General features: G+C 40.1%; 1 protein-coding gene across 3 annotated transcripts in view; it reads right to left on the reverse strand.

Annotated features, from left to right (window-relative positions):
- LOC134672465 (protein split ends) overlaps positions 1-15,191 on the reverse strand; it is a 163,174-nt gene that overhangs the window by 117,605 nt on the left and 30,378 nt on the right. For all 3 annotated transcript variants that reach the window (XM_063530389.1, XM_063530388.1, XM_063530387.1), the window contains exon 2: positions 363-683. In XM_063530389.1, coding sequence (XP_063386459.1) covers positions 363-683 — 321 coding nt within the window. The remainder of the gene's footprint in view (positions 1-362; positions 684-15,191) is intronic.

Below are 15,191 nucleotides of genomic sequence, written 5' to 3' on the forward strand. Positions count from 1 at the left end.
TTTGATGTTGACTGTACTGTTATAGTGTGTTGGCATGGTATTCCAGAGAGACTAGCATCGTCTAAGGGCCGAACCACCCCAGTGCGTGCAAAGATATCTGTTATATTTTTTTATACATTACAACTGGCGTTTGCAAGCACGTCTATGTGCAGGAAGCCAATGACGTGCAGCATAACACTTCTGAGAGCCTACCGCGAACCACGCTCGACGTGTTGCCTCTCTGTTGCGCTTGTAAATTCGTACGTAAGAGTGACAGGGAGGCAAGTGAGGCAACACGTCAAACGTGGCCCGCGGTGGGTCCTCTGATGTGGTTCGACCTTTAATCTGCCTATAAAATATTTAATAATGATGTTTGCACTTACGATAGATGGTACCGCGAAGTGGAGGGTGGGTTGGGCGCTGAATTCACGGAGGACGAAGAACCCGAGTATCCGGAGCCGGCGGGTGACGAGCCGGCCGAGGGCGCTCCGGCCGCCGTCGGTATCGCGGCCGGCTCGTAGTACTCGGTGGTAAGGGTGCGGTCGTCGAGCACGTGCTCCGCGTTGTGGGCCTTCGATGCGGACTTAATGTCCATAAAGGCCACTGTGGCACAAATACCGCACCCACTAATCGCGCTCCCGCCCGCCAGGGCGCTTGCGTTCTCCGTTCGACCCAGCAACTTGACATTCTGGACTCGGCCATAGCTGCGGGAAAAAAAAATGTTTTCACATCATAAACCGATAAATAAACAAAATCGATGTCATCAGAATTTATAATATGGGCTACGTTATATTATCTTTTAAGTTATTTGATTTAAATCATGACACTGTTATACAAGAGAAACAGTGTAATAGGTACAGTCGTCACACGGGATTGCTATGCCATTTAGGGTTCTTGCTACATTCGAAAGGCTTTATTATTAATCGGGCAACTAAAATATTGGGTTGGGTTTTTTTTGTAATATTTATTTATTGTAACAATTAATCGACAATATAATCACCATCATTCTCTAGAGTATCTAGAACATGTAACCATCTGCTAGGCAAAGTTTCAATAGCCTTAGCCCAGAATGAAACTTGAAAGTGGCTGAGAGGCAAAGAAGTTGGCAAGGTAATTTTTTAGGTCGCCGGTATTTTCGAATTTCTTTTCACGAAGATGCTTTTTCAAAGCCCGAAAAAGATGATAGTCGAAAGGTGCTAGATCAGGGCTATAAGGTGGGTGAGGTATTGTTGTCCAACCGAGCTCGTCTAGAAATTTACAGGTAATTTTCGCCGTATGTGGTCTTGCATTATCATGAAGTAATGATACTTCAAGACGTTTTGGCCTTTTTCCTTTAACAGCGTTCGCCAACTTCTGTAGTTGATTCACGTAGGCTTCGGCATTGATAGTCTGATGGTCGTCCAGTAACTCCCAAAACAACATTCCTTGCGAATCCCAGAAAACTGACAGGAGAAGTTTCTGGCCATGTGGACTGCTTTTAAGCTCTGTGTTGGAGGCCGTTTATCGGAAGGCATCCAAAAGGCTTTTCGTGTAACGTTCTCATACAAGACCCAGGACTCGTCTCCAGTGATGATTGACTCCAGGAAGCTCTTTCTTTGGGGGCGCAACAGCAGACTTTCAAAAATGTTGACACGTAACGCACGTTGAGCATCGGTCAAAGCATGAGGCGTCCATCTTGACAAAACTTTACGGTAACCCATCGACTGCAGATGGCGATCTATGGTACTGTAGTGATATTTTAGAGTTTCCTCTAAATCCCTGGTGGTGGAATCCGGATACAACTCAAGCTCGCGCCGCAATGCTTCTTCGTCAAAAGTGACGGGGCGACCAGTATGAGGAATGTCTTTTAGACTTGTGTCTCCTTCATTAAAGCGCCGTACTGTGCTGTGCGCCAATGTGTGTGTACCAATTTCGTACTGTGCGATCGGTAGTAGTGTTTGGGCCAAAAGCAGTGTCAATCTTATTTGCTGTTTCCCTCGAACTGGTTCCCAATTTGTGTTCGTATAAGTAAATCGCTCGAAGATGTTGTTGGTTCATTTTTTCGATTTTAACTAAATGCTTTTAAATAAACCCGCGCTTATATACTCTAGGTGAAAGATTCGAGAACATACTACTATATACTAGATTTATTCTAGAATATTCCAGAGTAGACGTGCGCGCCGGTCGAAAAAAATCGGGCGGCGGCGCGCCACGAAAAAATCCACGGCGGCGGCGTAACGCCGGCGGCGTGGGATTTTCAACTTTTCAATATACGTATAACGAGAAACCAAGATTAACTCTTAAATCAACACGGGAAAAAACTCAAAAAAACTGTGTTATATCGTTTTTTTGGTTTATTGTAGAAATATCATGAAAAAAACATATATCAGTATGTTGGACGTTGCCAGGATCGGTGTAAATAAAAAAACACGCCGCGTAATGAAAATACGTCCAGTATTTTGGACGTTGCCGAGTATAGACTACCTACTTTACGTGCATAAGGTTTTTTTTAGTCCAATTCATGTTTTTTATAAATAAATATAGAATAATTGCATTTTTTAATTAGAAATACACTTACTGATAATGTCAACTTATGTAATGAATTGAAGTAAAACCTACTATTTTTGTATTTTTGGAATAACTTTATAGCTCGTAGGTGGTAAAATTTTACCAGTCATTAACGTCATTTATTTAACATTAAATCAAACAGCGGGTTATCCTAGGAAGCAGTAACATCCAAGCAATGGTTTTACAATAATGCATGCACTTTTATCAAAAATTTCCTACCAAATTTCTCAAATGAAATCGGGTATGTCTCTTGATAAAAACAAATCCACACACACACACACACACACACACACCACATCCATAGGGAAAAAATCTATAAAAATATATTTTTATCTATTTGGTTCATTACGTAATACGGCAAGTAATGACTTTTTAAAATGTTTTGAAACACCTAACATCCCTCTATTTAATTTATTTATCACAAAAACTACCAGAAAATTTAATAATTTTACTCTTCGCATACTTGGCAACGTCTAACATATTGGACTTAGCAAAAGTGCCGTGTTGTCGACTACAAACTACAACGGGCAAAATACTGGACATTACACTTTTTACACTTGTTTTACCCATAAACAAAAAACATTTTTATGTAAATCATATTGCCACGTAATAAACAGACCAGTTAGTAACCTATTATACGTTTTATATTAACGCTGCTTAATACTGTCATATAAAAAAAAAATGGGTAAAATGTCAGTCTGTCGGATGCTTCCTTGCAAGTTCTGCGTTCTGTAGGACTTTGACAAAAAGATTATGTTCACACTGGTTCCCAATATTTTCTTATATACTCATACATACTTAAAAATAACATATTATTCAAGTAGTATTAGTAGTAGTAGTAGTTTCCTGGTAGTGTAAGTACGCTACCAGAGGAAAGTAATGCTATGCTTTAATATTTGTTGCAGAATTTTTTTTCTTGGGATGTCCATTATAGTGGACGTTATCGATTTATGGGTTAAAATAAATCATACAATGAATTAAAAAAAAACGTAACAGTGGGAACGCTAAAGCTAAGCACGTCGCACGCGCTTTATGTCCATTGATTTTAAATTTGTACTCTTGCGGGCTTTGTCTCGGCGCGAATTTTAAACTACCGGCGGCGGCGGCGGCGCGCTGACTCCTTATGGCGGCGGCGCGCCGCGGCGGCGCGCACGTCTATTCCAGAGTCTACTGAAAATATCAAGAAAATTTAGAATTGGGAAAAATATTATGCAACAACCCAATATTAAACAGGAACTTTCATTGGGCATATACAATAAAATATAATTTGGCTGTGCATTAATATTTTAGCGCCAAAAAATATATCAGCCTCAAATGTAAGCATCATATTATTAAAAAAACTAGCAGCAAAATAAAGCCACCCAAAAAAATCATAGGGAACTTAAAGTGATAAGTAGGTTGGCGACTAAAATAATAATTTAGCAACTAATATTGTAAAGCAACCATAAAATTTAGTTTTCATCTAGTTGTTCACATCTAAGTAATCAACTATAGTCATCATAACTGAGCATGTCGTTTCAGCTAAGTAGTATTTTAACATGAAAACAGTTAAATTTAATCACTTTTTACCCAAAACACCTCAAATTATACCAATACGTAATGGTCAGTATACTTATAGTCGAAATTTAGAGCTAGCTAGAGTCAACAGATAGGTGCGACGACGAGCAAAGCGAGAAGGAGCGTGTTGGGTTGACTCAAAAGCTGTAACGACATTAAAATACAACTCGTATTGATATATTTTATTTTATGGCTCCGTTTTTGTTGCCAAACTATTAATTTTATTACCCATTTCTATTTTATTAAACTACCCAAATTCGATTAATTAGTTGACCGGTTAAATACGTGCCCATTCGAAATTCTATAGCGTAAGAACAACCAATTTAGCTAGGACCCTAAATGACGCAACAATTGCAGAGCGTGATGGTACATTAACCCTTATACTCCGTTTTTTTTAGCATTTGAAAAAGACTACGCGTTCATGACGTGTCTTTTAATTGAAAAACGCTTTTTAAAAATCAGTAACTATTACTTATGAATGTAAATAATCGTATGATTTATTGTTACATATTTGCCTTTATTTTTCAAAAGCTATTTCAATAAAATGACACGTCAAACGAGTATTATAGTATAGACCAGCGGTCGGCAACCTTTTAGCAGCCAAGGGCCACATAGCAGTTAACGAAGTGGACGCGGGCCGCATTTTTTTAATATTTATGACTTTATCAGACATTGTCATTTGTCAATATTACATATAAAATAGCCACGGAGGCTCGCGGGCCGCAAGTGAGAGGTTCGCGGGCCGCATGCGGCCCGCTGGTTGCCGACCGCTGGTATAGACATATGGTGAACCGCTATGTTAGACATTAGACATCTATCAAACAGGATGGCCTTTTTCCGAGTAAGTACAGTAAACCCTCGATAACGCTACGTCTTACGTAGGCGAACAACGCGCGAACGCGGCGCGGCGCGGCGCGGCGAAATCAATCCTTTGATGCCCATAGAAGTGTCCTACGTAAGCGATCTCGTTGCGAACGCGGTGTGGCGCGATTTGCACGCGAATGTCAGGCGGCGCGGCGCGGCGCGGCGCGGCGGCGGCCGCTTTCGCCGCGCCGCGCCGCGCCGCGTTCGCGCGTTGTTCGCCTACGTAAGACGTAGCGTAAGGCGAAATCCTCGTGAACACGAAATTAAATTTCTTTCCCTTCCCTTCAAAGCCCAAAAACTCCATAACTCGATATATTTAACCTCATTTAGACGAAATAATCAACGTTTCCCTTCACGACTATCCAGGGCCCTATTTCACCAACGTGACAAATGTCGCATTTTTCGACATCACTGTTACTGACGTCACAGGCCTCCATAGGCTACGGTAACCGCTTACCATCAGACGGGCGGTGTGGTTGTTTGCCACCAACATGTTAATTAAAAAAAAACTCCACTATATCGCCAGTAAATAAGTACTTATTTTGCGAAGCTAATGACAATTGTCACAAGAAATACGACAATTGTCACGAAATTCCGACACAGAACTCACTTGCTGTCAAGAATTACCGAAAGTTCTTTGAAATCTTGTGACAATTGTCATCATTATCATCATAAACATCACAAGAGAAATAGCTGTTTTTTGCCGATATATAATAAAGTTTTTTTAAATAATACAATGATGGTGACAAACAGGAATACGGCCCGCCCGATGGTAAGCGATAACCGTAGCCCATGGATGCCTGTGACGTCAGCAAAAATGAGACTTGTCGAATTGTCGCACCTGTCACGTTGGTGAAATAGGGGCCAGGACAATTTTTAATTGTATACCTCTATAACTCGAAAACTTAAATTTGACCTTAACTAAAGGCTCCGTCACACAGGCGTGTTTTCCGGGCGGGGCGTGAGCGTTTTGTATGTAAAAGCGGCGCGCCCCGCTCACGCATATAAAACCCTCACGCCATGCCCGGAAAACGAGCCTGTGTGACGAAGCCTTTAGAGAAGCGGACAGACTATACCCACTAAAGATCAATTTATTGGTAGTATCAACTGGGAACAATCAATAGGCTACTTTCCTAATACTAGTCAAATCAGCATCTTTTTTAGAACTGTCTAAACAAGTTGATAGTGACGTCACGGTCAACTCCCCTATCAGATTTATTAAACAGAATTTGTGTTTGAAAATAACTGCTATCTATGTTTTTCTAATAATAAAGCACCAGGTTATTTTGAGCAGTGTGAAATAAAATAATTTATTTTAAGTAGAGGAAACATACAAATTATTAATTCTTGTTTCCTGTTTACTACAAAGAGAAGAGAACAAAACATAAAACGGTATAATCGGAGGAAAATAAATGTATTATACATAAATAACAAGAATGATATTATACCTACCTAGTTCAAAGAGGTCACCAATATTCACGCCTGGCATATTTAACCAGCACACTTATGAGTATTATGAGTTATGACACAGATATGACTCATAAAATTACTTTTGATAAAAATGAAATATATTTTTTTCCGAGTAAGTATAATATAAATAAATAATATACCTACATATATAGTTAATCTTTTGTTCATTTCAATAGTGTCATTGACCTTTACCAGTATATATCCACCTACCTATAATTAAATAAGACTAGATTAGATACATACAAAGCGTACAACTATGCATTTGTTTCAAATCAAATTAAATTAATATTAATGGGTAAACTTCATGTCTCTTGATTCGTACATAATATAAATAGCGGACCCAGTAATCAATCAACGTCAGTAAAAATAATACACTTGACATCAACGTACCTATTTATGTATGTATCTTGAAGATGGCTACGTTTTATATCTATGCAAGTTTGCTATTCAGAAAGCGGACTGACGTCACCCAACAAGCCGGTATCTCCCTCCCCCTTCCTCACATCCTGCCTGATTGGCCTCGCTTCGTCGCACCGCACGCCGCTGCCGCCGGCCGTGCGCCTAGCTACCCTCGCTCCCGCTCCCCGCACTTCTGCTCGGTGCCACCTTGCAAGCTCGCAACGCAACACAGTCAACGCAGTTGAATCGAGTTTCACACGGAAACGGGTACGACTAGCGCGCGGCCATGTTGTAAGAGTAAGTATGGCAACGTCGCACTACGCGCACCAGACATCGACCGATTTAATCACTCTTTGGCGCTGTTCATTTTAAATTTACATTTTACTCGTAACTGACGATTTGTAAATACGTATGCGAGTTTCAAGAGCAGGCATTTTATTTAACGTGCGCTAAATTCGTTACATTATCATACCTACACTACATTATTATACCTACTTACATTTTTTAAACCATTAGAACCAGTGTTAGTTATATTGTAAATATATTATATATTATATTGTAAATATATGTAGTAATAAATTCTGCCTGGGATCTCGTCTGAATTAGTACTTCACTTCCACTAGTAAATTCAACTATATAAGGGATGATTTCCATAATGAAAACATCTATCTACCTATACCAAATTTCATGTATAGCCTGTCCGATTTGTAGGATCAAGTTCGCCATTGATTTACTATGTTATGTTGCACTTGATCTTAGAAAAGCGGACAGACTATAGATCGTGTAGAGTGTATAGAACGGACACGCAGTTACAGCACATTTATACCTAATACCTTAAAAAAAACTTTTTGGTGTCCCTCGTCTCGCCGCCATGGTTACATTCCCCTGGACAGCTGTAAAAACACTGATCTTAAGGTATTTAAATTTATCAAACTTGCAGTTCTGTGGTAATATAAATAAATTTCCATAATAAGTTATCTAGGAACTATACTAAACATGTTACTAAAACGTGATCGTGATAGGTACAACATTTTTTCTAACAAACACACCACTAATCTAAGTAAGTATCACCTTAAGTAAGTAAGTGACCTTTAAACGAGTATAAAACATTATTACTATATTTCATAAACTTCTTGTGTATTTATAATATATTTCGGGGATCTCGGAAACGGCTCTAACGATTTCGTTAAATTTGCTATATGGGGATTTTCGGGGGCAATAAACCGACCTAGCTAGGCTAGCTAGGTCTTATCTCCGGGAAAACACGCATTTTTGAGGTTTTATATGTTTTCCAAGCAAAACTTCCTAAACACAAAAAAGTTGATTGACCACTCTATAAAAATTGCATAAAAAATATACGCATTTTGCTTTTACTAGGTATTTTTAAATATAAAATCTTATTATAGCGCGAAGTTTGAAACTATTAAATGTACATATGTATGTGACCTGGTCCGACACTCACTTGGCCAATTTTTAATAAGGTAATAACAATCGGCAATAACAAACCTTATTTCATTGGAATAAAGTTTTCGGATGGTCAGTTAGTTGTGTCAAGATGGTGCTAACACAATAGTAACAAAGTTCATTGCCCTCAGTCAGTCAGTTTAGTCCCAATAGGCGCTCTTTTGATCCGAAAAGTATCAAGTATTTCAACTTTCACCAATGTTATCATAATTTCTTTCGTAAATCGATAGTGGGTCGAATGAGTCGTACCAATAAGCATGACTTGAATTAACCGCATCAGTAGTCGCGTTGTTGCCTAAACATACCTACATTAGTTTGTTATTAATTACAATTTCATATGCTTTACTAATTAGTTGCAGAAAGTTGTTTATTAGAATTTTGTATTGCATAATGTTACTTGGTAGAAATATTGTTAGTCAGAAACACTTGGCATACTGGTTTCCGCATAATATTACTTCGCAGAATTTTTCGCATAACGTTATTATAGGCAGAAAACTCTAACCTGAATATTATGCGAAATTGCTATTATGGCAAGTATATATTTGTGCCAAAGTATCATGGGACTAAAAGTTTTTCTGCGATACGTGTTATGCGAAGTGTATTTCTGTCAAAAAAATGGCGAGTGTCGTGGAAAACTCGGTTGGAACGAAGTTAAAGGCTCCGTCACACAGGCGCGTTTTGCGGGCGGCGCGTGAGCGGGGCGACATATAAAACGCTCACGCTCACGCTCTGCCCGGAAAACGCGCCTGTGTGACAGAGCCTTAAGAAAGGCTTCGTCTAGGCTCCTTCCGCCAACCGTCCGATAAGGAACTTCGTTCCAATAATGTTCTGCCAGATGATGGTAACCCCGCAGAAATAAAATTCGTGAATACTAAATTATCCAGTTTGTTGTAATGTTGCTTATGGTAAGGCTGGTAGCAAACTTTGTATTGATTATGCTTTCTATGATGATTTCAGCAAGTCCCACTGTCGATTCTAGTGTTTGAGTTACGGGCAGTTTAGGTGAACCTTAATTTAGTTTAGGTGAGTTTAACAAAACTTGCTGGAAATGCGTCAAACACACAGGCACCACGCAAAATATAATGTTGATATCTTAGGTACACAGGGTACAATCAAACCTATTCGCAGGCTTCACCGAGACGGACAGTTACGACGACCTCGCTAGAAACCTGAACCGCCTACGCGCCGCTGCATTTTATTCATGCAAGAGAGGCTGTTTGTTCCCTCGAACGATTCGTACCGCGTCGCTGTGCATTGTTCGCTTCTCGAGAAACGACACGCTTTGTGAACAGAAAGTCACCGTTCGAGTATTGTTGAGTTTGGAAAAGACGAACCACTGCTTTCGAGGTTAATAACAATAGCTACGGGGTATGAATTTAGAACACGGTTAATTTTGAAGTCAGGTGGGGACACAGGACGGGGTACACCGGGTAGATACGGTTTGCTTGACCACACGCTGTCCGCGGCGGGCGACTGCCGCCCGTGACCGACGACGGCCGAATGCTATGTCCGTAAATATTATGTGCGTGGTCTTGTTGACCCGTCTCCCGCGACGTCCACTTGTAGCAGACCAAGGTCACCCCGCCGCGGACGGCCAGCAGCATTCAGACTTACAAAGTGACGTGTACAATTTTAAATAAAATGGGCCACTGTCCCATGAAAAGGTATAGTCTTTTGCCTTTTGAGTAAAAATTTTCGCATAAATACTAAAAATATGCAAAAATGGCTTTGAAAAACGTTTATTTTTGATCGAACTTGATATTATTCTTTATTTTAGTAAAACTAATAATTGAAAAAACCGGTCAAGTGAGAGTCGGACTCGCGTTCCAAGGGTTCTGTACATAAATCCAACTCACGCTTGACTGCACATTTCTAATAGGTTTTCCTGTCATCTTTAGTAAAAGTACTATTTTGTGTATTTTTTTCAAAATTTTAGGCCCAGTAGTTTCAGAGATAAAGGGGGGCAATGGTCGGACAGACAGACAGACGCACGAGTGATCCCATAAGGGTTCCGTTTTTTCCTTTTGAGATACGGAACTAAAAACAATGATATCTGCGATTCCGGACCGCACAGCGGTCTCGCCCATTCTCAGAAGAAAAACCTGTAATCATGGCGCCTTAAGTCGTCTGCCCTGGGGTAAATTACCAGTCACAATACGAACCAATGCATGCGTGCAAGAACTCGGTGAATTGATAAAGCGAACGCTAATAAATAGCTAACGCTGACTGGTGCAATTACGTATGATCCACGTGGCCGTGAGCCAACACAACAGCGCTACGTTATCATTTATTTATGAACACTATGAAACTTGAATGGATGCCTAGCCTAACCTAATCCACAATTCATTGAATCACAGCGAAAAATAAGAGGCATCCGGGATGAAAGTCGTGACAGGGTATATCTGTCTGTGGTAACAGGTTAGCGACGCCACACCGACGCGCCGTCATCATCGCATCTATCGTGCTCCACAGAAGTCAGAATCAGTGAGTACGCAAAATGCAGACCTACACCTGTGTCCGCGTTGAGGACGTGGTCATACCGCTGTGTTATAATTTCGAATGCAACTGCAGAAAGTTAGTGCCATATGCAAATGCAGTTGTTTTCGAGTGAGAGCAAGGCCCTTAGCACAAGGCATCGTAACATAAGAGACGCGTTGTATCATAGAAAAGTTACGAGTACGAGGCCCGTAGTTCTGCTCGCGTAAAAGGCTCCTTCACATTGACGCGATAGCGGAACCGACGCGGATAGGAGGTGAAGCGGTTGTGCGGCGACCGCCTACCCGTAGCCATAGGTAACTTACAACGCGGGTCCGCGATTAAAACGCTTTCAATCTGCCGACCGCGCTCAATGTAACATTCACCTTGCTACCGCACCTCTCCGCGAACGCTCCGGAACGCTTCCGCATCAATGTGACGGAGCCATAGTTTTATTAAGTGAAATCTCATGTTAATTAATTACAAAGAAACTGTTTGCATAAAAAGTTCTTTGCGCTTTGTTTTTTACGTTACAACGCCGAGTGTGCTGAGGGCCTAAAGGCTTCGTCACACAAGCGCGTTTTGCGGGCGGCACGTGAGCGGGGCGCGCTGCTTTTACATATAAAACGCTCACGCCACGCCCGGCAAACGCGCCTGTGTGACAGAACCTTAAGAGAGGCAATACTGATCTGATTTCATAGAAATACATAGGAACCAGTCGTGTCGCCGCGACGTGTCTGTGTGTCTGTACCTTTAGATTGATGTGAACATTATATGAACTTCAAAAACTAGTTTTGCCGTTTTTCAATACAAGGAACAAGTTTATAAGGGTTTCTTTTTTATCTAAGACGTAAATGATTCTTTAAAGATACGTTGAAGAACATAAAGCGTGTGGGGCGGATTTTTATTTCCGGCTCGAGGTAGGGGGTGGTGTGGTGCGCCTAGAGTAGAATAGGACAGAACGGGTCGCCGCGGCATTTAGGAGGAGGGGCTAGGTAGTTCAATTCGGTCGGTACAAGGCTATTATCATCGCTTGCTGAGCGTATCGTCTTAGTTAAACCAGTATAGAGTTGAGCTTTAGGTCCGTGCTAACTCTGCGTAAAAGGCCAACGCTAGGCTGAATCGATGCGCTTGATAAGCGATGGTAATATCAACTGAGTTCGGAGAGCCCGTGGCGGCCCGGATTGCCAGTGCCGGTCGATAGAGCGAGGCGGCGTGGGTGGGGCCGAGCGATACTGCACAGGGTGGTGCCCTCGCTCTCACCCCGAGGTCCCAAGCGGCAACTTTCACGTTGCATAATAATGTTACAAACACCCTGTGTCCACGTTACCCGACCCACCCCCACCCTTTTAAGCCTGAACGTCTCCTGTTCGATTTGATGTACCAGATCCATTTTTATCTTATCTGTTTATAAGTTCGGGTTGACTGGTGGTGACGCAGCCTTCACATGAAAATATTAGTATTGTATTCACTTTTTTCTCGTAATGCGAATTACCTACACCGTATTAAACCTACGCGTATTTGATATTAGTACATAGACTAGAAATCATATCACCTCTCAAAACCTGCCCCAAAAAATAGTCACGGAGCGAACAATCGCGAGGTATCAATACCAACCCTTGCATGTTAAACATATAAAAATTTATGTTATGGCAAAACTAATGAGAATTGAACTATTGACATACATACCTGAACAAACGAAATGATGCCTCCACGTACATAGTGTTTTCATTCATATGTATCTTATCATGTAAACAAACAAACGTCAAGTTCATAGAAAAATTATATTGGTATAAATACAACACCGTAGAACCCAACTCACTTTTGTTTTAATGTTTGATGCACACAATTACCTAGAAGCCGAAGCGGTGCAGCATACGCACTTGACAATATTAGACAATATGTTGATTAAAGGCGTGTGCACATCGGCTGCGTGTGCGGCCCCAACATTTTAGCGCACGTGCACGTCACGCAAGCGGTGTACCGTCTCTCATAAGGATCTGTATACTACAACGCGCTAGTTGAACTTCTACGCACCAAGGACCGGAAAACCCCTCTTTACGCTTAATCCTATCAATTCGGTAACCCAATCGATTCGGTTACTTTATCATTCGGTAACCCTATCATTTTGTTTATTTTATTTATATTTTAATTTTTTAATTATTTTATTTATAATTTATAATATAATAAGATTTATAATAAGAACACACCACACAGGTATAAAGTAAAGAAACTGCAAAAAAACTTTGTTTGTTTTGGAAGCTTCATAGACCGCCCATGCCAATGCCAACCTCGGTTATTCAATAATAAGTTGAATTTAAGTGTGCGTAAAGATTGCAATCGTTTGAACTGGTCAAAAACCTTATAATGAGGTAACTGAATAGACTGGGTTTTTATTTCGGTTACCGGTAACAGAGGTTAACTCGATCTGATACGGTTACCGAATCAAAGTGTTACCTTATCAGACGGTTACCGTTATGGTAGGAGTTTTTGTAACCACTTCTAAAATAACCCTATGAAAAACCCCGGTTAAGGTAACCGGTTCCGGTCCCTGCTACGCACACGCATCCGGTGTGCACAGACCTTTAACTAACACGATTTCACTCATCTGTCTGATTTGTCTGCCTGTGACCACGGACGTAACATCACGTTTGAATCGTCAGGCAGATAATAATAGTACATATGTGTATGCGATTAAGTCCCGATTCAGTTTTAATTTTTTTTATTTCACCTTAAAACTAACTTTTCATTTAAAAATATCAAACATAAAAAAGTAGCGAATTTCAAAGGGTCGTAAGTGTAGTATGACGTCATAATTGCGGCTGAAAAGCAAAAAAAAAATATTTTACTGAAAGAAAACGCAAAGAAACGTAAAACACAGAAATGTGACAATTGACATATTTAACGAAATGATTTTCGATTTAGCCCCCTTCACAAAATTTGAAATGTTGTCAGTTGATATGGGTTTTCTATTATATGAGTGCAAAAACGAATGTTGCAGTTGATTGATTGAGATGTTGTATGCAGTATTTCGTGTTAAGAAACAGTGGACTTGTGGAGCTGGAAATTAATTAATAATTCTAAGAAAACAATTTAACACTTCGCTGATTATTCACGTGTAAATAGTCATAATATGTCCATCTTTTTAACCAGAGTCAATGTCGAGGGGTCGGTCGTGTCGTTTTATATGCATGATAAGGCAAAGTTAAAGCGATAAATATAAGTAATAAACACATTTAAGTTCGTATTTAAATGTTCGAAACGTGCACGAAACCAGCTTTCGAAATATCAAACTCTACAATCTAGCGGCATTTTAAAGTTCAATGCGCAAAATGTCAAAATATTCCCACTTAACGATGGTAAATTGTAAATAGATAGGTAAATAAAGGTCCGTAAGTAATCTTCAAAAGCTGAATATCTAAATGTAATGTAAAAGTAGGTACGATATCCAACGATAGACAATGAATAAAGGGTTTTTATAAATAAAAGTCTATAACCAGCACAGGATTAAAAGACGAAGCATACATTTTCGAGGTGCATATAATAAACCAGCATGACGTAGGTATATGCTGTTATGCTGTGATGAAATATTTTAACGGAAGACTTTCGTCACACCACGACACAAATTTAAATTATAAGCAACCATACTAAAATCGAATGTAGTTAAATACAGGGGATATACTGTTCCACTGTAACGAATAGGTACCATTTCAAAGGGGGATTAGAAAAGACATTGCATTAAAAAATAATTTATGGATTAGTAGCAACAAGTACCTATTACTATATAGATATATAAGTACTTAGCACTGATGTGATTCGACTGATTCGATAGGATAGCTGCAGCAACGTGTGAGCCGAACATGCTTTGAGCAGCACGCAAATAAAATGCGGAATCATACGATATCAATGTAAGGCGCAGTGGAGTTGTGCGCATCACCCGCGCCCCGCGGCGCGACCGGCTGGCATCGATCGGTGGCGGGGACCGAGCCGAGCATACCACTCCGTGCTTGCTGGACTTTGCGTTGGGTATAAATGGTAATGGTAATCAACAACTCATTGTAGGTGTATACTTGTATAGTATATAAGGTTCACGTAATAAACAATTTCGGATTTAGGGCAAATGTTGCGTAATATATTGAAGGTGGAACTGTGTACTCGAAATGAAATCATAAAATCGTGATGTTTTCATACAACATTGAAACAACACGCTAGATAGTTTAAAACTACATTTTGTGCATTAGTGATAATCAGTAATTGTTGCCACACAACAGGATAGCAGTGAATTGCATGGTTTCAGTACCCTAATTTAGATATCCATTCAACGTAACAAAATATATAATTAAATTATTTAATTGCGTTTAATGTGTCCATAAAACTCGAAAACTGGACAATCGGTAGTCATAAAATAAATCGTTATACGTAATAAATGAATGGCG

This window comes from Cydia fagiglandana, chromosome 17 (genome assembly GCF_963556715.1).
Source record: "Cydia fagiglandana chromosome 17, ilCydFagi1.1, whole genome shotgun sequence".
Lineage (NCBI taxonomy): Eukaryota > Metazoa > Arthropoda > Insecta > Lepidoptera > Tortricidae > Cydia > Cydia fagiglandana.